We start from the raw sequence: 26,369 nt of genomic DNA, 5'->3' as shown, positions 1-26,369 counted from the left end.
CCCAAAAACCCTGTGCCCAGTTCATTTGCAATCCAACTTTGCACACCAGATCGTTTACAAATCCATTGTCACCAAAATCGCACATGAGACGAGGCTCCAAAGTCCAAACATAATGTCTTTTAGGCTATATATCATTTTAAGAAAGTATAAGACAGAGTAAACAAAACCCCGTAGCGGTGACTCTAAAGTCTAAATGCATGCGTTCTGGGGTGTTGTGTTGTGCAGCGAGCGTCGCATCACAGCAAACAACAAATGACACACTCACAAAAAAAACGGCAACTTCGTTTAAAAACGAGCTCCGTGTTTTACCGACGTTGAAACAGACAGCACGGGCGACCTCGGACAGGAACCCAATTAACCAACACAAATAAGACGTGATGTTATTTATCAGGAGGCTATGCAAAATGCATCAAGTGTATGCTATATTGTAACGACGGAAAACACACAAACAAGACCAAAACAACCCAGGTGGACGTGAATAGTAAGATCTATACATAGAATATGATCAGCAAAAATATATATATATATCATCAGAAGAAACTAAAACAATCGTTGTCCACAAAGTAATCCAACAGGTTTTCAACTTTTATCTGCCGCGTCGCTACAAGCAGACGAGCGCTCAGTCAGGCTCGAGTAACGGTTTTCCTGCTGCCTCATAATGGGCACAGCCGCTGAACCGCTATCCAAGCCCCAGTCAGTCAGTGTCCCTTCTTTCCCACAGACAGTCTCCTTGTTAACACACAAGATAGGCTATAGCTGCCTCGCACACAGCAAATATCACTTCACAAATCCACAAAGCCAAACATGCCCAAGCAGTGAAACTTGAAATGTATTTCATTTGAACTTTTTCTCTCTCCTTTATACGTGCAAGATATCAGACCCCACGTCTCCTCCTGGTTCTCTCTCTCTCTCAATTGCCCTGCGCTGATGAGAAAGTGGGCAAGCGGGGCGTCCCGGACCCGGACACAGGAACCGGTGACAAAACTTCGGTTACATCCACAGATACGCGTGTGAATAATAAGTGTCTTAAATCCGCGCCAACATGAGACTTTTGTTTTAAAACTTTTAGCTTTCTTACCGTTCTTTCTCCGTGGGTTGGCTTGTTTTCGCCTCTTGCAGCGGGGACCCTCCGCCATGATCTCCTGCTTCATTGATAAGAGTGGGTCAGATGGCTGCAGTCCGCATGGGGCTCCACTCCTTGAATCAGCAGCAGGCAGGCAGGCAGGCAGTGAGGCAGCAACCCTCTCTCTCTCTCTCTCCCCTCTCTCTCTCTCTCTCTCTCTTGGCGTCTAATAACCAAACAAAAATCGCGACAAAATGTTGGGATAAGTTGACTTTAAAAAAAAAAGAAAGACAAAATGATAAGGATTCCTTGTGGCCACAACGGCAGCGAAATAGCCTATATTAAACCGGGTGTGAGTTCAAACTATTAGAGAATGTTCAATAAAAGTCCATGTGGGGATAGATATATCAGATAGATAGATACAGATATAGAGAGATGTTGACTGATAGAATAGGTAGGCTCCGGAGTTTCTAACGGGGACCGTGCCGCGCGCAGCGTCGCCCTGATCTTTTGATGTGCGCGTCTGTGGATCGGTCGGTGTGGGACGGGGCGTCAGCTAGGGGCGCAGGGAGGAGGGCAGGATACACGCGCGCACACAGCGCACACACACACACACACACACACACACACACACACACACACACACACACACACACACACACACACACACACACACACACACACACACACACACACAGGATAGCCTACCTCACCACCAAGGAGCCACCAAGTGTTGTGTTCTCACTGCATGCATGCGACCCCCGCGTGTTGGCCAGAAAGAAGAAAAACTCCCAACTCCCTTATAGATCAACTTTTTATTTTGTATTTAATTTAATTTGACTAGGCTAAACTTCTGATACCTGCTGGTGTAATTTGATGATATGTGGTTACATTATTGTAAAGCATTAGGCTATACAGAAGAGAAGATCGTCGTATTTAATTGCGTTTGGAGAATGCATCGTTTGTGTATATGACCCTATAATTATTTTTAGTGGTTGTCACTGGTCCATATAGGTCAAATGTATGAAAAGGGATAAGAATGTTTTAGATGTTTTGCCATTTTTAAGGACATGCAACATATGCTGCATGCTTTCAGTCAGACAGGCCTACATGCTGTTTAGTTTGTTGACAAATTAATGTGGTAATGCATTTTGTATGCTCCAGTTTTATCACAAAGCGGGTTATTAGTTAAATTAATCAGGGGGAAATTGTAACGGACTTATTAGGAATAGGCTTTACGCTTTGCATTATAGTGTCGTGAAAGCAGGCCAACATCTTTAAATGTGGCAAAATGTCAAACTTCCTCCTTTGTTGGTCTGGTTGCTTGTTTGTTGTAGCCTATCTATTTCACATTCGCCAGGAAATAAAAGATGCATTGGGTTGTTATGCGTGGCCCTCTCTCTCTCTCTCTCTCTCTCTCTGTGTCTCTCTGTCTCTCTCTCCTCTGCCATGTCAAGCGAGATGCAGCAGTGTCACTCGAGTTTGTAAGACTATACCATAGCGGTGGCGGAGCCATAATAAACATATAGCAAACAAACTCAAAAGATTTAGAACACGTCGTTATCATTTCTGGGGGGAATCATTTCCTCATATTAATAAGAATTAAAGACAGAAATCTAAGTTGCACCACGGCCGCGAGAGCGAGCTGAAAACGAGGACGTTTAGTCATAATAAACTATGAAACATTTGTCACTGCATCACTGCAAAAACAAAAATTCCCCCTGTCCTGTTTTTGGCACAACAAGCACACAACATTATACGAAGACGCAACGTTGAAAACCCGTCATCCCTCTAGACGTCTGACATGCACAACATGTCGAAATGAGGGTGTTGATTTAAAACCGAAAGGCGTTGTTTTATAGTATATATAGCAATGAGCGGCGGATAAGGATTACAAAAAAGAAGAATAAAATGGAAGATAAAACACAACCTCCGCCCGTTTAGTGGAATTAGCCACCTCCAAGAAATGACGCTAAATAGAACATGTTGCTATAAAAATGAGACGTGCAGACAGACAGAGGAGAGGAGCGCCAGCATCCATCCATTCATCCATCCATATATACCTGGATGGAACAGAGCGAGCACCTCTCCTCTCCTCACCTGGGCCGCTCAGGTAAAGCGCTCCTCCTGGCTTTGATAGCGCGCAGAGCGCGCAGGTACGCGCATTGCATAACCATCCCCTTACCAAGCGCCTCCGCCGCCGCCACCATCACATAACGCAACACAACAACTACATATAAGACAGAAAAACCACCACCAGCGGTCAAAACCTACCCGTGTCTCAGTGCGTGATCCTCCAAAAACAGCTGGGTTTAGAAACAAGAAGACAGGCGTCAAGGAAAGAAATGGCACAAGAGGAGGAAGAAAAAAAAAAGTGTGGCAGTGTTGTAGTACCCGTGGATGGATCTCTCTCTCTCTCTCCCCCCTCAAATCCCCCAAACCAACCAACACAGAAGAGAAACACGGGGAAACAATAATGCCTTTTTTGACGGAGAGGGACCGTTATTCCTGGTGGCCAGGTTGGGAGTGATCTCTTGTTTAGCCACTTCACGGAACAGACCTGGGGACGGACGGCACGCACTGACGTTTTTGCTATACCGCCTCCTCTAATGACACTTTTTTCGCTCTTTCTTCTTTCCCTGCGATACACAGTCAGCAGAGAGAGAGAGAGAAGAGGCGTGAGACCTCCTAACACGCGCCACCTATCTTCACGCGGAGGGATAATTGAGGAGTTGCCCTTGTTTTTTCCCCTCTCCCCCACTGTTTTTGTTTTATTATTCTTATTTTATTTTATGTTTTATTGTTTGTTTGTTTTTTGAGACCCTGCCACTACCATCAATACATCCAATGCATTATTTTTTTTATTTTTTATAAATTCACCTACATTTTGGATACTCAACTCAAAGATGGGAGGCTGTTGTTTGAAGTATAAAGTGTTTTCACCTCTCTCGTCTTGTCTGAAGCAGATTGAAGGCATTCCGGTGGTTGCTGCTGCCTGCTGCAGAGGAGAGGAGAGGAGAGGAGAGGGATGGTGTCACGGTGACTTGACAGCGGCACAGCCATCCATCCACGCCGGTAAACAGCAGAGGAGAGGAGACCGGCTGGGTTGTCTGAACAGAGCGCCTCGGCACCTGATTGGATCTTACAGGTAGTTTACCTGTACACGTGCTCTCTCTCATCCACCTGCCCCCTCCCCTCCCCTCCCGGCTCCCGCAGCCATCCGTCTGTCTAAACTAAAGAAACGAAAAGGTGGGGCATACATCCATGCGGACATATTTAGAGCGTAGGCTACACAGGGACGGTCACGGAAGGGAACGCTATCTTTTACCGTGAAGAACAGATGAAACGTCCTCGGTGTGTTATTATATTACACATCGTTTCATGATCTATTTTGGTACCCCTCCCCCCCTTTCAATCGTAATTACACGAGCTTTACATCCATGTGGCGGAGGGTTACACCCATGTGGTGGGCAGCCGCCCCCCCCTCTCTCTGTCTCACTCTCGCTCTCTCAATTTTCTGCATTGATGAGACAGCCTAGTGTTCACCAATGAATGAACGTCGAGACTAATAGCTTGCAATGATGCAGAGGCCACTTAAAGCCTGTTTGTGGCAAGTTAGCTATCAAGGTATTTCGGTAGCCTATAGGCAACATTTAAATTGAGTTGATATTAGTATTAGTATTATTAATAATATTAATATTATTATTATTATAATAAAAACATATATAAAACATAATAAAACAATAAAGTATCTTGGATGGCACGCTCAAAAACGAGGAATGCTACATGCATGTCAAACATAAAATAGTTCTTCACTCCGTGAATGCTGCAGCTGACAGACTGAAAGCTATATTATAATCAACATACCTGGGTTTATCTAAATTGAACACACCTGGCCCTGCAGATTAGCTGCCAGTCCCTCTCTCACTCTAGGCTGAACACAAATATCAATCGAGTGATACAATATACACATAATAAGGTGACAGTGACCCAACGACATAACTAAATAGAATATTATTATATTACATTAATGTATTATTGTTGTTGTAATTATTATAATAATTTGTGAATAATACATATTTGAAAGCCTTTGGTTTACAAGACAACAGATGCTCATGATACACATTTTGTCCCCCCCCCCCCCCCCTAATTGGCAAGACATGTGATTTACAGACTTAGATATGAGAGGGAATGAAATTATGCCTACATATTATTAATATAATATTATTACACAGAAGGCCTCCCATATCAGACAATAGGGATTCTCAGTTTCTTAAAAAAAAAAGAAGAAATAGGCCTGTATGTGTCTCTTTATTGCAAGTCTTCCTATTCAACTGGGATGATTTATATATATTTATATTTTTTTTACTGGAGTACTGTGGTGGGCACAGAGCATTATTGCTCATTCTCATTTAAGTGACAGTCCCTCCTCTGCCTTTATCAAATAAACAATGCTCTTTAATTTAATCCCATCTTTTGAACGTCTGTGCATCATAACCACAGAGTTAATGAAGAAGCAATTTAGCCACATTGCTCCTATTGGCTGGATGTCTTCTGTCTTGCCCAACATGGGGGTGAAAAGTTGAGAATTAAGAGCTAGAGGGGGCCCTCAAATACGCCTTGTTTCTTTTTAATATAGATGTTGTGTTTAATTAAAACAAATAAAATAAATCTTCAGTTTAGATATGTTGTCATGGTTGTAAGCCCAGAATTATCAGTGGCTCACCATGGCAGTGCATATTTGGCTAAACTTTCAATCATAGTGCTAAGCATGATACGATTATAGCATTAATTATGATAGAACTTTAGGCTATCTGCTGTGTCAGACAGGGAAACAGCTTATTATTTTTGTCTAAGCAGTGGTTCTCAACCAGGCTGAGACCCCCGTTACATTTAGTATGACTCGGTTCCACAGACACATATTGTGAAACTAGCCGATCTATGCGATCTACAAGATTGTAGATCTTCACAATGTTTGTCTCTATCAGTTTGTTGATTGCGTTTGATGCAGTAGGCTAATGGGCTTTTTCCATTTAATCTTTTTCCTTTCTTATCTTTATAGCTATCAATAGGTGTCCCCTGTCCTGAGTCCCGACTCTCAGGTTGAGAACCCCTGCTGTGTAAGCTACAGGTTGTGTAAAAAACAACAACACAATGTTAGTCCTTCACTGGACACCACCACCTGGCAGGCTGAAATTCATGGAACACGAAAAGGGAAGTGAGAGAACGAGTCACCATGCAACAGCAAACCTGCAAAAGGTTGGTCATCCGAGCATGTGAGCAAGAATCATGTGCACGCACGCACGCACGCACGCACGCACGCACGCACGCACGCACGCACGCACGCACGCACGCACGCACGCACGCACGCACGCACGCACGCACGCACACACACACACACACACACACACACACACACACACACACACACACACACACACACACACACACACACACACACACACACACACACACACACACACACACACACACACACACAGATCCTAAAATTGCTCAAGAGTTCCCATTGCAACATGGGAGGGACACAGTGGAGAGGGTAGATTAGAAACAAATGGATGTCAGAAGACATTAATAGGTGGAAGGGAGCGGGTCTGGAGAGTGTTGGCTTGTTGAGAAACAGTGAAGTTCAAGAGAGGCTTTCTCTCTCTCTCTCTCCTCCTCTCTGGTCTGCGTAACGTCAAGCGTGATGCAGCAGCAGCGCTAGAGTTGACTCACCCTGCATGGCCTGTACATCCCCAGGTTCCCTTCTGCCATTCACATATTTGGGCGGCGGTGGCTCAGGGGTAGAGTGGCCGGATGGGAACCGCAAGGCTGCCAGTTCGAATCCAGGCTCCCCCAGAGTTAGTGTTGTTGAAGTGTCCTTGATTGCTCTCGATGTGCAGGTTGGTGCCTTGCATGGTTTCCTCTGCCATCGGTGTATATGAATGTATGGGTGAATGTGATGCACAATCTATGTAAAGTGTCTTGGATAAATAATAATAATAATAATAATAAAACTTTATTTGTATAGCACCTTTCATGACATGAAATGCAGCTCAAAGTACTTTACAGAGCAATGGAGAGGAAAGAAAAGAAAAGCAAGGCATACACATTAAAACAAGAGCAGTAATGCAATACAGTGAGGACATGAATAACAAAAAATTAAAAAAACAAATCAATTAAAAGCAAGGGTGTAGAAGTGGGTCTTGAGCTGTGCTTTAAAAATGTCTACAGAGGCTGCCTGTCGAAGGTACAGTGGGAGTTTGTTCCACGCCGTCGGCCCGTAGAAGCAAAAAGCTGCTTCCCCGTATTTTTTAGTTGCCATTTTATTAGGCAAAGCGACCAGGCCAGCAGTGGAAGACCTTAGGGGGCGGTTTGGGACATATTTAGGCAGGCAGTCATGTAGGTAGGAAGGTGCGAGTCCATTGAGAGCTTTATAATTTTAAAATCAATCCTAAAAACAACCGGAAGCCAGTGCAATGAAGCCAAAACTGGAGTAATATGTTCTCTCATCTTAGTTCTAGAGAGACCTTTGGATAAAGGTGCTATATAAATGCACCATTTACCTACAATCTCTGAACGGGATTAACAACCACAGCCAACAGCAAAGGGTATGTCTGCGGTACTGGACACGAGTACTAATTTATTTTTACTTTAGTTTTAAAAAAATAAAATAAATCTACAAGACCCTATGTTGTAGAAATCGTCTGTTGCAACTAAGTACAAGTTCGGTATTCAAAACCTGAGTGAGGAAAAGTAGGTTCAAGGTTCAAGGTGTTTATTGTCACACAGATGTACAGGTACAGCATTGTGAAAAACTTACGTTGGGTGATGCTCCACAATACACATAAGTAAAAAAGTAAATAATTAAATAACGATACTAAGTATAAAAGTTTTAAAAAGTTTAAGGAACTCAGATCAGTATACAAGGCCGTAATACCATGGCATGTTCAATGTTCATTCATTTAGGCTTGTTAAGCAGCCTTACAGCCTGGGGGAGGAAACTGTTCTTTAGTCTGCTTGTGTTGGCTTTGATACTTTGGTACCTCTTCCCCGAGGGCAGCAGCCTGAAAAAAACTGTAGTACAGAAGTATTGGCATCAAAATGTACTTAAAGTACCAAAAGTAGAAAGGACTCATTATGTAGAAGGTCCCGTTTCACACGTGTAGCCTATAAAATGTATATAAAAAAAAAACAAATCCTTTGAAAATAGCAGATCTACAAGCTCACAAGCTTGTAGATAACGTGTAGGTCTGAAGTGGTTTTGTAATAATAATTAAAATGTCACTAGAGTTTTAAAATAATTAGGAGTAAAATTACAATATTTGCCTCTGAAATGTAGTGGAGTAGAAGTAAAAGTATTACTGGGTGCATATCTTCGGTCCGACGTACTAACAGTCCGACACTACTTTGGTCCGACGGCCTAACACTAACCACACGCGGAAGCCACGGGTGCGTGTTAACCGACCACGCATGTGTCTTACCAGATAGTGGCCTTGTGGTTAGAGTGTCCGCCCTGAAACTGGGAGGTCGGGGTTCGATCCCCGACCGGGTCATACCAAAGACTGTAAAAATGGGAACCAATGCCTCCCTGCTTGGCACTCAGCATCAAAGGGTTGGATTGGGGGGTCAAGTCAACTAATCAAAATGATTCCCGAGCGCGGCACGGCTGCAGCTCACCGCTCCTTGGCTGCAGGTCACCGCTCCAAGAGATTCAAATGCGGAGAACAAATTTCACTGCGGTAACGTGTGTGACAAATCGTACGACTTTGACTTAACTGGCAAAAATACCTTGACATTGTACGTAAGTACAGTACTTGACATGTTACTTTACACCCATGTTCTGTGTAACCACTTAAAAACCCCTTAGCCGAGAGAGTGATAAAGAAGAGTTTTGGCAGAGTGAAATGTGCCAATAAGTTCATCCTCACATCCCCTTCACACTCAACAGGCACCCCGAACAACCAGCAGGAGGTGCTATAGTGCAGGGCTAACAAGGACTCAATCGCCTACCGCTCTCAGTCCTCCCCGTAAAACAAATTTCAGTCGGCCGATCCGATCAAGGAGCGCCATAGAGTTCATACATTACATCTTATATTGATAATATCGTCTCTGTCGGGTGGAAACCTCATATGCCCAAAACTGTTACTTTTCAGGATTCAAATTCAAAACTAGCAGAAGCAAAATAGATTGCTACTTTTAAAACGTTTTTGTGATGCAGAAAATGTGCTTGATACTACAGTGTATATGTAGGCCTATGTTAAATATATAAAGATGTTAAAATATGGAGATAAGACAACAACGATATGTAAAAAAATAGAAAGCAACTTTGATCCCCACTAAAATTAACCAGTAAGACGCCTGAGCTTCTTAATACGGCACAGTTGAGAATGAGTTAAACTATTAATCTGGTGTCAGTGAGGTCAGATGTAGAGTTGCTGGCCGGTTACAGGCGTCGCAGACGCCGCAGGCGTTGAGCTTGAGGCTGAGACATCAGCATGGCAGCAGTCACACTCTTGACGGCTAAGAACCTCTGCTGTGGCGTGGCAAGAGGTTGCTGGTGCGTGAGACTCTGGCGGTGGCGCCGCTGCTGCTCTCTGTTCAGGCTGCGCCGGCTCGCGACGGCGTCCTCCGTAAGACTCCGCTGGCAGACTGCTGGGCGAGTGCTGCCGCTTTGGCATGGGATCAACTTTGACCAAAAAATGCACAATTAAAAACAGGTATGGCCAGCGTTCATTGCCATATGTAGCGTGTCTTGAGTGTAGAGGGTTTGATGATGTCAGACTGACATATGCGTGATCGTATATGGAGACATGATGTCACGATGCGTGACCATATATGGAGACGTGGGTGACTAGACGTGATGTCACGATGTGTGACCATATATGGAGACGTGGGTGACTAGACGTGATGTCACGATGTGTGACCATATATGGAGACGTGGGTGACTAGACGTGATGTCACGATGCGTGACCATATATGGAGACGTGGGTGACTAGACGTGATGTCACGATGCGGGGCCATATATGGAGACGGATTGACTGAGTAAATGTGTTGCGACCTGTGGTCGCAACACCGTCACAGAATGCATTCACATGACAAATATCAGACAATAAAAAGTAGGAATTGATTGTCTTGCCCCAAAAAATAACATTATATTATATAGCCTACTGGTATAATACAGCAGAAACGGTATTATGTTGGACTTCAGTGGTCCAATCCCACCCCGCCCGGCACCCCCGCCCCCCTACCCCCTCCATACTGGTGAATGACCTAATCCAGTGTCTGCAGTCAATGTAAACACATCTGTAATCTCTGTCTATCTATCTGTGTAATGCGGTGTACATTGAAAAGGTGGGGGTGGGGGAGTGGAGGGAAGCGGTGAGGGGATTAACCACATGAATCCTAGTGCCCTTATTGTGGGGGAAAACATTTGGTGAAAATAGCCCGGCTACGCGGTGCGAAAAACCCACTTCTTCAGACTCCATCTTAGCACTTGCCGTAGCACTCGCCCTAGCCTCGGCGACCTTACAGGCATGCATTAAGGCTCAACGTATGTAACTTAGAAAGCATTGTATGTAGACATAGTACTCTATACTAGTGTACATGCATAGTTTCATTATACAGACTATACATGACTATTTTTATGTGTTTGATGTATTACCATGTTTTGTATTATCATGGGGGGGGGGGGGGGGGGGGGGGGTATATACAGTATATATCCAGTCAAACAGGTATTATATAACAGGGGTTTAAGCGGTTCATATCGTAATATTAATGGAATGAATGAATGAATGAATGAATGAATGAAAGGGGGTTGGTGAGGCTGTGCAGTGGGGAGGGGGCAGTTTGGTATACCACCATGACACTGCACTGAAGGATACAACAAGAGTAGGAACCTCCATGTAAAATGGGCTATTTTGTAAAATAATATATATAATATATTTATTTATTATTATTATTACTAGACCGGTCCCCGGCTGTAGAGCACCAAGTCTGTAACGATGGAAGTTTGGAGATCCATGCCCCACCCGGCTATGCAATACCCGTTGTACCCGTGACAAGAGTAGCCTACCCGTTCCACCGTTCCACCCATCTGTCTATGTCCCTTTTATGCCCATATATGGACATTTCTGTATCTGTCTCTCTGTGTCCTTTATTCCTATATATGGCATGTCAGGCATGCACACATATGGACTGTTGTGATGTCAGAACAGGCCATCTCCATATATGGAGCATGAGCAGGGGCCCTGACTAGAGCCCGAGCAGAGGCTTTTCGTGTTCTGGACAACCGTGGGTCCGACCGACTCGACATCGGGCACTGCACTCCCTGTGGAGGTGTGGAACGCGTGTGTCCATTTAGAAGTCGGTGGGGTTAACGGTTTTGGAGTTACGTGCATAACAGCCGCATTACAGCCGAACACGTACGTACATACAGACAGACGTACAGAGACATGGTGCATTTTGCATCATGCATTATTATTTTATTTTTTCATTATTATTTAAACTCGTAATCATGTAAAGTAGGATATACGTTGCCATCTGGAAGAAACTCCATTTTGGATTCATTTGTTTTTCTTCATAAATCAATGATATTGAACAACGTCTCTGTGTTGGTTAAAAATATTGAACCAATGAAAAGTATTAAAAAGCGGTTCGACAAAAAACTCCTAACTCCACTTGAGCTGGATGTTTTTTCATTTCCTCAAAAATGAATATTTTATCATGTCAGCAGAGACATGATGTGAACATTCATGGCTGGCACATCATTATCAGACCTAAATGTAGGCCTACTACTTGTTTATGCCCCAAAATGATGATAATCGGATATACAGCCAACAACCTTTGTAGCAATAGTAGAAATATGAGACCTAAATTGTTCTAATCATGAATACTTTACATGACTTAAGACCATTTTTCAAATATATATTTTACATTTTGGGGAAAATAACCAATTTTACATTGAGTTGCCCACTCGTCCTTATACTAGTGCCCACTCTTCCTGCCCATAAAGGTGTTAGACCCCTACATGAAAATGGCCGCGTTAAACCTTCTGACTTTTCCAGCCAAGGACGCAGATCTATGACCTCCCAAACGATTAAAACAGACAGTATACCGTACAATAAGAACATCATGGGGAAACACTCGTTTATAAGTTGGTTCCAATTCAGGACTATGCACGACTGAAGTTAGTTGATAAGTTAGCTATAATGACAAGCATAACCGTTGCTAAAGTGAACTTGCCATGGTACTGTATATTGTTCTGCTAAGTGTAAATTGTGCCCGAGCGAGGATTTTCTGTTGAGGTAATCAAAATCCCAAGGGGTCAGATAAGCCCAGCCTTTTTGTTATCCGTCCCTGCGTCCCCCCCACCCTCCCCCTGCCCTGTTCATTAAGCTCTGTCCAAACAAATAGGTGCTTCTGTCCCTACCAGTGTCACAGCAAAGTTGGGTTTGATCTCCTGCCAAGCTCTGCCTGGGCCGTGGACCCTGGCGCCTCCTGTTACTGGCCTCCTTTTATATTTTAAAGGGGGATGGAATGCCGAGGCAATTAATGATGACAAGCATGTTTCAAACATGGGTTGTCACTTTCGCTGTGCCACTGCGGAGACAAATCATTTCAGCAGAGAGTAATGGAAGGAGAATGGAACAGGGAACATTTGGTGGTGGGCACTGCGTGGAGAAAAAAAATCACACCCGTGTGAAGTGAGGGGCACTCTTATCATCATACATCATCATACATCATCACATTCTGGTCAATCACAATTTGCGTCCTCACTTTTCCGTCTTCACTTTTATCTTCAATGTTTGTGTTTACACAAACTTAGAAAGCTGGGCAACGGCTAGCTCTTTGATTAGATGTTTCTCCATGGAATGCATTTTCAGTTATAGCCTCCAAACAACATGAGATAATGTTAATATTACCTCTGTCCCCAACTCATGACCCCTAGAGTCATTTTGCATCAAGGCATTCTAGCCCATAGATGTCTCTAGCTTCAGATGGCTACATCATTTTCCTTTGTGAACATAAGAGAGGAAGCTATCTATCTGCATTTGGACAACTCTGTCCCACTAATTAACTGTAGTTTCTCTGAGTCTACGTTCAAAGATATTTCCCTGGCTGGAGCTCAGATATGCCTTGGGAAGCGAGTCAGTGTGAGAATGAAGGAGGGTGGATGGAACCTTCTGATGATTTCATACATCAAGGGGAGACGTTAATGGAGAGAAGGTGGGAAGGGATCAGCAGGCCAGAGGGTAACCCCAAAAATATCTGGAGATTATTCTGTGACTGATCTGCGTTTAAAGGTGTTTCAGGGAACCTTCTGATCTTTCAGTGTAATTCTCATTGGGGTATTAGACTACTGCAAAGATCCACCTTATATATTTATTTATTTATTTAGCATGTATTGCTGTGGAAAGGAACATTAACTTTCGCTTTTACAATTTTAACGGGCATAATAATTTCTTACTGCGCGATTGAAAATGGTTTGTTGAAGGATAATAATGACGTCGTACATATTGACGCAGTACTGTAATGACGTAGTATACAATGACAGCAATTGGCAACTAATTTTCTGCTAAGGGCGTGTTTGGACGGATAGAATAAATAGTCACAGATCGCCTATAAGAAGTGATCGGACGCACCCTTAGTGTTATAATGCGATCCAGCATCGCAAATATCATTCAATGTTTTCCCTCCGTCCAGACGATCTTTAGCGACGATCATTAGCAGCGTTTTTTCTCAGCAGATTGAGGTCATCATACAGAACATCCATGTTTTAGGAGCTCAATAAAAATTCCCCACGACCTCGCAATGCCGTTTCAGCGCCTCTGACGAAAACGAAAGTCTTTAGAGAGTGCCCCGAAAACGATTGATTATTACTTCCGGTTCATAAAATCAGCTGGTAATCAGCTTCAGAATAATAGCTTGAATGAATGGTGGTCTATGGGCGGCAGTCTGCGGCTTTTTGTGAGCTTAAACGTCAGCGCGGAACGAGTTAATATCTTTATCGTTGGAATTCTACTACAGTATCAGCACATTTCAGTAACCTCAGTATGAACATGTGTCATTTCAACGGAGGTATTCACAGAAATGTACGGTACTGTACTCCTAAAGGTAGCAGGAATGTTGAGTGTGGGCGGTGACATCACAGTGATATCACAGGTACCGCCCTCCACCGGACATTCCGCCCATTATGTGGATGCTGCCCTTCTAAGCCCCCCCATCCCTAGCCCAGCCTCCTCGATCAAACCCCTGGGTTCTCCACATCATCCAGCTCCCCTCTCCTCCCCAAAAGACCCATCATCCCTCCACACCACACCATCCCTCTTTATTTGTTCCCCATCGTTCCTACCTTGCAGTTGAAAGGCAGTAGTAGTGACGGGCCGGGGTGCAGGCATTAATTGACAGCCAGATGTGAGGCCCCCCCTCCCCCCCAGGAGGGGGGGGGGGGGGGGGTGGGCGAGCGGCCTGGGTGATCCAGCCTGCGCTGCTCTAAGCCTAATGGGAAGTTTTATAATGTATGTGAGGGGTCTTGAACTGATTAGTGTAATACCCCTTTAAAACCGTGCTTTCTCTCTCCCACACACACACACACACACACACACACACACACACACACACACACACACACACACACACACACACACACACACACACACACACACACACACACACACACACACACACACACACAGTCCTATCCCCCCCACCTCCCCCTACCTACTAATACTACCACTCACCTCCCCTCCCATGCAGCCCGAAAGAAAGAGATTAAGGTAAGCCAAATGTTACCATCAGAGATTAGTGTACCTATACAGCCATTACCTTGTAGGGAGGCTGAGCATGCAGCGCACCGCTCCGCTCCGCGCTGCACCACACGGCCCCAACAACAAGAGCCAGGCCGGGGCCTGGTCTGGATGGAGTCACATGCTCCATGCCTGCCGGGAACAGGCTGTGAAACATAAACTGCAGCACCTGTCTGCTGTAGGATAGGTTATCCACGCGTGCTTGGCGTGCCTTCTCACACACACGTACACACACACACACACACACACACCTGTCCCCGGTTCATCATCCCCCTTTGATCAAAGCCAGGTGGTGTCACATGTACACACCACACACACACACACACACACACACACACACACACACACACACACACACACACACACACACACACACACACACACACACACACACACACACACACACACACACACACACACACACACACACACACACACACACACACACACACACACACACACAAGCATGGGCATATATCTCTGTCTCTGTCGGGGGGAAGCCTCATTATGTCAAAATTTGTAATTACTTTTCAGGATTCAAATTTAAAACTATAGCAAAAGTAACAAAGCTTGAAATACGGCGTGAAGCGACACGTTTCCAGCTTGCAGATCTGCTACTGGTGATGCTTTAGTGACACTGTGGTGTGATTAGTTACGGCAATAAGTTGAAGTTAAACAAAAGCTGTAGAATATGGAGATAAGAGGTTTCTGCCCGACCTTTTAAGGGTCCTATCAATCATTTAGCATTGGGGACCCCCTCCTCCCCCCACCTTTGGAACAAGGTGAAGTACCCCTGGAGGTCCCCCGGAGACCACTTTGAGGACCAGTGGATACAGTACACACATTCTTTAAAAAAAAACTACGGACGGTTCTCGAGCTTTAGGACTCTTTTTAGCCTTAATGTGTTACTGTACCACGTGCTGTTTACATTTCTAATAAAGTATTCAAATCAATCAACCAAAGACATTTGGTGCATTTATTGAATAGGATAGGAAGGAGACCATATTGTAGCCCATTGAACATGTGTGTGTGTGTGTGTGTGTGTGTGTGTGCGTGCGTGCGTGCGTGCGTGCGTGCGTGCGTGCGTGCGTGCGTGCGTGCGTGCGTGCGTGCGTGCAGCAGCTGAGTGGGTAGCCTTAGTAGAGAGGTCACCTGGGAATCAGAAGGTCACCGGTTTGTGAACATGACCTTCAGGGATCATGATGACAGCCTCCTAATAGCCAGAGTTAGGCCTTTCAAGTTGAAATCTTCCCTTTCGTTGTTTTTTAAGGTCCAGACTAAATGATTTTCCAGCTAAGCGCTTAGCCCAAGGTAGGCATAATGCCACCTGTGGAAAAATCTCTTGAAAAGAGGGCCCGAAACATGAAATTATCTGTTGCTGCCATGCAGAAAAACCAGAGCAAAGAGTTTATATGGAAGGATTTACTCTTGAGGAGAGTTGGGTTCCACAATGCGGTCATCGTGCCACGGCAGTACAGTGAGTCCACACTTTGAAGGAAATACTGTAGTTATGAGCCCAAAGTCTGTGGCTGCAACCATATATAGAGGAACAGAAACAGAAAACCATGCATGCTGTGCAAAGGAGAGAAGGAAAGGTGCACACGCACACGCGCGCGTACACACACACACACACACACACACACACACACACACACACACACACACACACACACACACACACACACACACACACACACACACACACACACACACAGGAACAGAAACAGAAACAGAAAACCATGCATGCTGTGCAAAGGAGAGAAGGAAAGGTGCACACGCACACGCGCACACACACACACACACACACACACACACACACACACACACACACACACACACACACACACACACACACACACACACACACACACACACACACACACACACACACACACACACACACACACACACACACACTAGTATTACTATACCTGTGAGGACACATTTTATGACGGGTTCCATTTTTAACACCAACTCTAAAAACGTATAATTAGTTATAATTAGTTGTGTGCCAGCCGGTGTTCTACAAGCAACAATGTTGTGAGCTTGTAGATCTGCTATTTCAGTGTGTGCCCCAATCCTCAAACCTAACCTCTAAATGTCCAATCCTAACCGGATAAAAAGTGGTGGAAAAAGTACTTTTGTGATATACTTGAGTAAAAGTATTGGCATCAAGTAAAAAACGTACTAATAATCAAAATCTACAAAGTAATTAGTAACTAAAGTTTTCAAATAAACTAGTAAAGTACTGAACTGAAAAGTACTGAACATTGGAAATACTCCAGTAAAGTAAAAGTACCTCAAAATTGTACTTAAGTACTGTACTTACTTTGCACCACAGCTGCTAAAATTTTGCTGCTCAATACTTTTGAGGACATCGCATTAATATACTTGCCCCTCGCAAGTATATTAATGCAAGTCAGTGTAGTCACACAAAAACGACACTACTAGATACGGATAGAAATTCAGACATATACACAGAAAGCACGCACGCACGTGCACATTGGGGACAGTGAATCTTTTGTGACTGGCTGCCGTTCTCTTAAACATTTTAATGCCGACTCTTTTACCTGAACTACAGGGGAGGAAATTACAGGTTCCTGGTTCTTGATTCGGGGGCCTCATTCTTTCACCGTGATGTGGAAAAGGTTTCCTTTGACCACGGACCTCCATTAACAGCCCACATGGCTCACTGGACCTGCAAAAAGACCAGCAATAACAGTAGAAAAAAGGGGAAACTTCATGCAATGCAGTGGTGTGTGCAGTCACTCGTTTTATTCCTGCATATTCCATTTTATTCAGACTATAAAGGAATATCGTCGCTGTCGGGTGGAAACCTATTATGTCCCAAACTGTTACTTCTCAGGATTCAAATTCAAATACAGTAGCAAAGGCATAGCAGATCTGTCAGCCTACTGTCTATACCTCTATCAAAATATAAAATAAAGGCGAAAGCCACAAAAAAACATTACAAAAAAAAGTATAGCAGATCTGTCAGCCTACTGTCTATACCTCTATCAAAAATATAAAATAAAGGCGAAAGCTTCGAGCTTGCAGATCTGCCACTTTTGAGGCTTTTGTGTGACGCTGTAGTATGATCGAGTCAGCCGTTAATTTACGATTTTTAAAAACACAAAAAGTTACAATATGGATTTAAGAGGCTTCTGCCCGACAGCAACGATATAAAACGTACGGTAACGAATACCCAAAAATAGCAGTATACACTACAGTAAATATGAATACCAAACATGCATCCCCCCCCCCCCACACACACACACACACCACCACCAAACACTGTGCAAAGGAAATGGCAAAGGCACCACAGTTTGTCTTGACACAGTGCCAGAAAGTCTATATCTGACCCAAACCGTTGGTGAGAGTTGGCCCGTAGCAGAGCCTGGACGTTGCAATCATTATACAGAGCCTCTCGTCAAAACTCTGCGAGCTTTTCAGAGTGATGGGCTGTCAGGTCAGAGCTAAATTTACTGGCGGGGCGGTCGTTGGCACTTCCTTGTGGCTGTTTCGTTCCGAGGCCCTCAGGACTTCTGATAAAGAAGAACGGATCCTGTAGACATGACAACTCTGACAGGAGGGGGAGAGAGAGTGCGTGGGCGCGCGCACAGGCAAGGCTGAGCCGCGTTTTACTAACTCTGTGTGTGTGTGTGTGTGTGTGTGTGTGTGTGTGTGTGTGTGTGTGTGTGTGTGTGTGTGTGTGTGTGTTTGCCTGTACGTCTAGGTTTCCCAAACATCGGGTCGGGACCCATTTTTGGGTCGCATGCAGGACACATTCTTATGGGTCACGAATAAATAAAAATCCCTTTATATCCTTTGTTTCCTAGATGATGTTTTTTTATTATTATTATTTCAAGACATAAAAACGCAAAAAATAAATAAAAAAAAGATCATCATTAAAACAAAATCAATGATTTAAAAAAACTATTTCATAATAATACAATTAATTCCATAAATTAGAAAACATGTTTAAGAAGTAGTGAAAATATGCATGGCGACGCACTGTGAGCAAGCTCACAGTGTGTCACTTCGTGCGGCATTGTGAGCTTGTACATCTGCTATTTATGATGGATTATTTTGGACAAATCTAAAAAAATGTCTGTTTCTAACATAAATCTTCTCTTCTGGGGGTCCCAACAAACGCTTTTCAGACGATGAAGGTGGGACTCCGCGGCCAAATATCAATTTTGGGGTCCTTGGCACAAAACCGTTATGCCTATATACCCAAAGCCACTGGCACTGCTTCCTGTCCAGCACCCCCCCCCCCCCCCACCACCCCGCCACCCTATCCAGTGTGTTTGAACCCTACTTGGCCAGGCTACAGGAAGGGGACACACAGGGCTAATCACCAGGAGGAAGTGGCAGGGTGATACCTGACTAGGAAGCCAGGAGGATGTGACTGCCTTGTGATTACTGTACACTGAACTGTCAGCCCCTGCCCCTGTCAAAAGTGCGTGTATGTGTGTGTGTGTGTGTGTGTGTGTGTGTGTGTGTGTGTGTGTGTGTGTGTGTGTGTGTGTGCATGCGTGTGTGTGTGCGTGCGTGCGTGCTCGCATGCTCGCCTTTGGTCTGTGTTTGTGTGTGTGTGTGCGTGACGTGCAAGTTTTCTTTGCGCACACGGAGGTGAAGGAGTGTTATCTACCAGGCTTGCTCAAGGAGGAAGTGAATGCTAGGCATGATAGTCAAACAAAGTGGGCCCTATCGGGAGTGTGAATGACTGCGCTGGAATGCGAGAGAGAGAGAGAGAGAGAGAGAGAGAGAGAGAGCTAAGCAGCTCGCTTGCCCTCCGGCCTCCCAGTACGACTCGTTGGATGCGAGGTGAGCCGCGCTGGAATGAGCACACGTGTTGCGTTCGTTGCTCAACAACATCCTAGAGGCGCATTTTCCAGCATTCTAAACCTGCCACACACTCTGCACCACCTCCACTGTCTCTGAACAGAGCACGCAGCCCACCAGGGCCGCTGCCGCTAAGCTGCTAATATATATTCTCCTACCTGAGGAATGCGGGCGGAAAAAATGCACTTCTAGCCCTTAAGCCACCGGCAAAGCCCACAACAAATCAAGGAGGAGTGGCTTTACAAGACACCTTGCACCTTGACCTTTCATCAGCGTCGGGGGTGAAGAGGATGATTTGATGTAGGTCCACGGCCGGTTTCTGTGGCACACAAAAAAAGAAACCAGCGTAGGCTTTATGTATCAAAAGAGAGAGCGTGGAGACGCTCTGCGCAAACCGTGAAGGTTTGCAACCCCCCCCCCCCCGAGGGGAGGATTAGCTGCACCTGTGAAAGGCCTGTCAGGTAGATTCATAGGAAGCCATGATGAGAGCTGGATGAGTGGGAGGAGAGGGGAGGATGAGCACCAGTCTTATTCCCTTTGCTCTAATCCAAAGCCTGCAGATATAGATGGGTGCCTGCGTGCGTGCGTGCATGCGTGCGTGCGTGCGTGTGTGTGTGCGACTGTGCGTGTGTGCGTATACGTACGTACACTATTGTCCATCGTCTGTCCAACATTCCATCTTTACACTTAAAAAAGGGTATAAGAAAAGAGGGTACAGAAGAATGAGAAAAAGGAGACAGACCAAGGAAACGAAACAGAGGAGAGGACAGACAGACAGACAGACAGACAGACAGACAGACAGACAGACAGACAGACAGACAGACAACCTACTCTGTTATGGGGAGCTAGGATTCAGCAGCAGGTCATGTTAATGTCAACAGGCCCGTCACAGCTCCCAAATGTTTATGGCTATCTTCCGGGGGGGCAGGTTCCTCCCTCCCCACCACCACCATCCGTTAGCCTTATAGTCCTTATAGTCCCCCCCCCCCCCTCTTCTATCATGTCATCGTGCCTCAGTTTTTTGTTAAGGAAGCCCCTATTTAGTCTATAGTGGCAGCAGCCCACGTTGTATCAGAGGTCAATGCATTGCTAGCACTAATGCTAACAGGGCGTATATATGTAGTGTGGGGCCTTGTCTCCTCTAGTTAGCTCCCAAGTCTTGACCTCTGGCAGTAAAACCCATTTCTTCCCCATAATGTCTGAGAAATGACCCGTCAAGAAGTTGTTAAAGCTTGAGTTGCTGCATTACTCGAGGAGCCCTGACTGCTTTAGGTGCTCCGCCGTAGGTCTCCCCTCATTCTCAGTTAGCGCTAATTGAAAACAGCGGTTTGCAGTATTTTACAAGCCTGCAATAAAGAGCCTGTTCCTGTGCAGTGTCTGCCCGCGCACGCTGAAGGCTCTCTCGCCCGCGCTGAGCCTGTGTGACATACTGCTGTGTGGGTCAATCCCAGTCCTACGGTGTGGCGTCAAGAGGTGATGTACAGCGTATGTGTGAAACGCTGTGAAGGGACGCAATGGATTTTACGCTAATGTGGGGTCACTGGGGTGCGTTTGTTTTGACATTTGAGCCACCCAATTTGTCTTCATAATGTAGCAGCAAGATAAATCATTAATATCATCAACAAGATAATACAACTTAATACGATTTAATACGATAAATTGTTGAATCATTTAGAATCTGAAGATTTAACAGGTTAACTCCAGTGTCCCCGTTTTGGGGTCATTATAGGTGAAATCGTTCAAACAATTGCCCTGAATAAAAATATAGATTCATAATATGACAAGTATGAAACAGAGCTTACTGTAAGTGTAGGATCGCCTTGTTTCGGCCCGTCAATATTGATGTTAGTCAAAGGACCTCTCAATAGCAACATTGATTTGTCACTCAACAGTAAACAAACCAAGTATGGTATCTGAACAAGGTTACAATTTAATTACTTTTAAGACATTTGTTAGTAACACATTTACCAAATTCTAAAATATTACGTAAGAAAGTGTCAAACAATATCTGTGGAACCAAGTCAAACTAAACGTAATGCCTACAATTCCAAGTGCTTTTCAGGGTGGTGGGGTCCCCAGTTTAAATATGATTATTTTGGGGGGGTCGTGGCCTGGAAAGTTTGGGAACCCTTGTCCTAGACTAGAGCCACTAATTGCTGGGAATTTGAGAGAGACAGTATTTATCTGTATTTTATTCGTCTATGTCTTATCCACAAACATTTACATAATCGTATCATAGTAATTAATTCCAAACAGCACTTGTTTCAGGTAGATAACCCCACATTTCTGGATAGGGTTGTTGTTGATATGTTCTCGTATTAAAGTGTGTAATGTGTGTTTGGAAGAGAGGTGGTTGTTTACAGGTAAACATTCTCAAGTTTTAAAGATGTTTTCACATTAGTGGCTGAAGGCAGATGTCTATTTTGTCAAACGTCGGTGTCGCGCGCAGGGAAATAACCGACATACAAACTCACAACAGGCTGCCTCCGAGGTGCGTTGTGACCTTGCATATCAGCTATTTCCGCCGTGTGGTCCCCCCCTCCCCCCTCCCGCACGCGCACGCACACGCACACGCACACACACACACACACACACACACACACACACACACACACACACACACACACACACACACACTGTAGGTGGGTTGCAGAGCCTCTGGGAGGCAGATTAGCAGCTATCACAGGTCAGGTGTTGCTTCTTAACTTCTCGGAGCCAGGAAGAGACCGAGCCAACGTCAACGTGCTGCTCCTCTAACCAGGGGAGGAGGTCTGAGTGGGAGGGAGAGAGAGAGAGAAGGAAGGCTGCCTGGGGACTCCCTTTATGGTTGTTTTTCTTGATCCGTATTACTTACCTTGAAAGAGCCAACGTTCCACAAGGGCCTCATAGAAATTCCAGTCAAAGTGTCATAGTTGATGTTTTACAACTGGGCAGGACTCTTGCACATTTATTGTTTGCTGACAGAGATGCCGTCTTATGTTCTTCCATTTTGTGTACATTAAGCAAAGGGATTGGTCAACCAGCAACCCCCATACACCCCCCCCCCCCCCCCCCCCCCCCCCCGGTCACCAAAATGTCAACCTGTGAACTCGGGAGTCTTCAACGTTTTTCAGGCCAAGGACACTTTAGCTGAAAGAGAGAGATGAACCCCCACAACATATTGTATAGAATTGAGTTGCAGATTAAACCTTTTCATATAGATTTCATAGATCATTTCATAGACTGTATCATCAGCGTAGGCCCACTTTGTTTGCTCTTTTTTCCCTCCACACCAAACCTCTTTACAGATACAAGCTCACAACTTGAGCTTGGAGATCTGCAGTGTACTGCCGAATAGGGATTTGTAGGGTTCAAGTGGTTAATGTTCCTATTACACAAATATTGCAGTAACTCTGAGGACCCCCTAGGGGTCCCGGAACACCCTGTTGAAGAAGGTGAGTAGCACGACGACGGCATCGCACTTGAAACGGCAGAGAAACGCCAAACGTGACGAGAAGAACAACTCCAGAACTTCCTAAGTTCAGAAGAGTGCTGTGTTTATCCTCAGCCAGGCTGATGTCTGGACATTTTTTAGCCTCTCTGTGTTTATCCAGGAATGGGAGTCGGGTCAGGACGTCCTAGGCAGGGTCGTGTTCGACGTCCCCCTGTTGTTTTTGGAGGCTCCCCAGCATACAGGGTATATCTATCTCTGGTCCAACAACATCCACAGGGAACCAAACTATAAGATCAAGCTTACCATGAGAAATCGGGTCGTTACGGTACCTTGACAAGGGGAGGAGGGGGACAGGCACAGTATACTTTTTATAGATACCGTTCATGGTATTTGATACACATTACACACAAAAAGCTAGAAATATAAAGTATTGGGACAACGCCAAAGGTAGGGTATAAAGTTATCACTTTCTTTCTTTCACTTTTTTCTTTTGTCCTCATCCATGAAAAGTTTTATGAAATGTCTAGTGGTACTAGTTGCATAAAATATGTCCACCCACACAGTCTGTATGAAAACAGAGCCTGTTAGCATTGGCGGTATAGGTTATCCTGAAACAATGGCTAGCATCCTACATACTGTAGACTGGAGCCTGTCAGCCAGTCGGAGGAAAAGAATATAAGAGAACGCTGAGACTGACAACTCTGAAAACAACCCAGAACAACCACTTTAGAGGTTTTGTGCAAAGCATTCTTGGATTCTCGGGAACTTATTGGTGAAGTATTCTTTTGAAAAGGTACACTCCCTTCTGCTAAATGCTGTCAGATGGGCAGGATCCCTTTTTTAAGGCTTGCGTGTGTGTGTGTGTGTGTGTGTGTGTGTGTGTGTGTGTGTGTGTGTGTGTGTGTGTGTGTGTGTGTGTGTGTGTGTGTGTGGGAGGGACAACAGTCATCCTGTTGCCGGTCATATGTTTTTGTTTCTCTAGAAGACTGGAGACATTACTCCTTGCATGGAAGGAGAGAAGAAAAAAAAGAAGACGCAAAAGAAACGGTGGACAGGGACTTAAGGAAAAGAGAATTTTAGCCCCGGCCTGGAGACAAGAAGGCATAAAAACGCAGAGGGAGGTGTAGGTAATGTGTTGGAGGGAGAGATTGGTGAGGTTTGTGTTGGCAGCCACAGACAAAGAATGCAGACGGAGTACGTAGGGGGGGCAGCCGGGTGCCAGGTCACTGACACAACAACTCAAAACCAGAGGAACTTAGACTTTGGGCGTTATATTTCTTTTTGGACAAACATCACAAGTGGTGAGACTCAAGCCCCTCTCATGCACTGAGAGTGACAAACCCTTTACCTCCCACATTCGCTCCGCTATAACAGATAATGTTGACTCACGATCCCCCCACCGCCTCTGAAAACTGGTATATAATACGTCTGCAAAAGGTAGCGTCCTTGAGCTATGACCAAATGTGTTATGCTTGGAGGGTCCTGTGTTTTGCATGGATTTAGAGCAGTAATGTGGGCCCGTGCAAAAGGTTCCACCAATTCCTCTCCTCTGTGTGTTTCTTCTTTTTCTTCACGTCACAGGAGACACCATCACCCTAAGCCATGGAGGTTACTAATGAAGTCATGCACAGCAAGTGTGCAGTCATAGAATAGCCTTGTTTGATTTGTAAAAAGGCACCAGTCAGACTGGGGCGGGCGGGCGGTGATATGAGATGTCTTCTGTGCTATCGTATATGCGTGGGCCGGGACTTACTCGGTCTGTGTATCTGGTGCCAGCCACTGTTTATGAGTAATGCACATTAGAGCAGAGATTGCAGTGGAGGAAATCCCGAGGAAGGCTTATTCAAAACATTTTGCTGAGCTCAGAAGGCAAAAAGCGGTGAAACATTTCAAGTGAGCTGGCAAAGAAAAGACATCACAGCAGCCCAGAGGAAAGAATAAAGTCCCGAAGACTGTTAGGTTTCTCGTATGGAGGCTAGTGGGTCCGGCATGAGGAACTTTAGCTTATCAGTAGAAGGTCGAGACTTTTAAATATGCTGAACAGACAGAGACGAGACAACAAGAGAGAGACCTCACGAATAGAAACATTGAGAGAGCGTAGACACGACATAAACGGCCCCCAATAGATCAAGAAAGTTATATATGGACCATAATAACAACAAAGTGATTTGTTTCTCACTCACAGAGGGGAGGGGCATTATTTTAAGTAACAATTATGGTTGCGAAAACTTGACGAGAAGAAGGGAGGGAGGGAGGCCAAGCCCTCTCCTTTGTGTCTGGAAAGTAAAGTCCAACATCAGGGCCAGGAGCCAGGCTGTGTGTAGTCACCAAGTGGTCGGAAAAGGAAACTATTAGTGTTGTTTTCTTTAGCAAGATTAAAGTGGGCCTATGCGAGGATCCAAGTCATCATAAATTCCTCGGCTTCGTAGGTGTTTGCGCTGAACTTCTTCTAGGGTGCTTCCTATTAATCTTCAAAGAGCGAGGGAGAAAGCTATTTTGTAAGAAGGATCTCTCTCCGCCCTGCTCCGCTGCTCTGCAGGCCGTAGGCTGTACTGTAGGTGGCGAGTGAGGGGAAAGAACACAAAGAATCTTAAACTAACACATTATGCTCTGGGGGGGGTCAGGGGAATAAACATAGCCAGGGTAGATCTCTCAGAGCAGCGGTGCTCAAACCTTTTCCATGTCAACAAGGACCCCCATTTGACCCCCCCCCCCCCCCCCCCCCCCTCCATCTGAAAATGTTTTGTGCCAGGTACCCCCAGAAGAGAAGATAAAAATCTAAATGTAACTATTTTCGAGATACTTACAGATATATTTTAAAGGAATAGCAGGAATAGCCAACGCTATATCTCTTACACTCCTCCAAAGATGAGTGTAAGACGACCATTCAAAAGTCTTACAGGTTAACGAGAGGCAGAGCTTATGTGTGATTTTTTTAATACACCAATACAAACACAACACAAATAATTAAATACACAATCAAGATGCATGAAAATATATCGTTGCTGTCGGGCAGAAACCTCTTTTCTCCATATTCTAATGAAGCGGTAGGTTTTGAGCGTGTAGATCTGCTACTTTTGCAATTTCAATCCTGAACAGTTTTGGACATAATGAGGTTTACACCCAACATAGACGAAATATAACGTCACGCTGTCAGAAAGAAACCTTGTATCTCCATATTTCAACTTGTTTGTGTTTTCATATGCCCTACTTCATG

The 26,369-nt window shown here is 44.8% G+C and overlaps 1 protein-coding gene across 3 annotated transcripts in view; it reads right to left on the bottom strand.

Annotated features, from left to right (window-relative positions):
* The window catches only part of zeb2a (zinc finger E-box binding homeobox 2a), a 70,749-nt gene extending 67,183 nt beyond the window's left edge, over positions 1–3,566 (bottom strand). The window contains exons 1-2 of one of the 3 annotated variants that reach the window (XM_079518853.1): positions 3,318–3,566; positions 1,079–1,254 (exon numbers count right to left, since the gene is read on the bottom strand). In XM_079518853.1, the coding sequence (XP_079374979.1) occupies positions 1,079–1,151 (73 nt within the window). In that variant the 5' untranslated portion in view covers positions 1,152–1,254; positions 3,318–3,566. Of the gene's footprint in view, positions 1–1,078; positions 1,546–3,317 lie in introns of those variants that run through there. The other 2 variants (XM_079518855.1, XM_079518854.1) reach the window with 2 other exon arrangements.
* Positions 3,567–26,369: the final 22,803 nt, after the last annotated feature.

Source organism: Electrona antarctica (genome assembly GCF_951216825.1).
Source record: "Electrona antarctica genome assembly, chromosome: 13".
Classification (NCBI taxonomy): Eukaryota; Metazoa; Chordata; class Actinopteri; order Myctophiformes; family Myctophidae; genus Electrona; species Electrona antarctica.
Note: the sequence above shows the minus strand (reverse complement) of the source record. Positions and strands in the feature narration are given on the sequence as shown.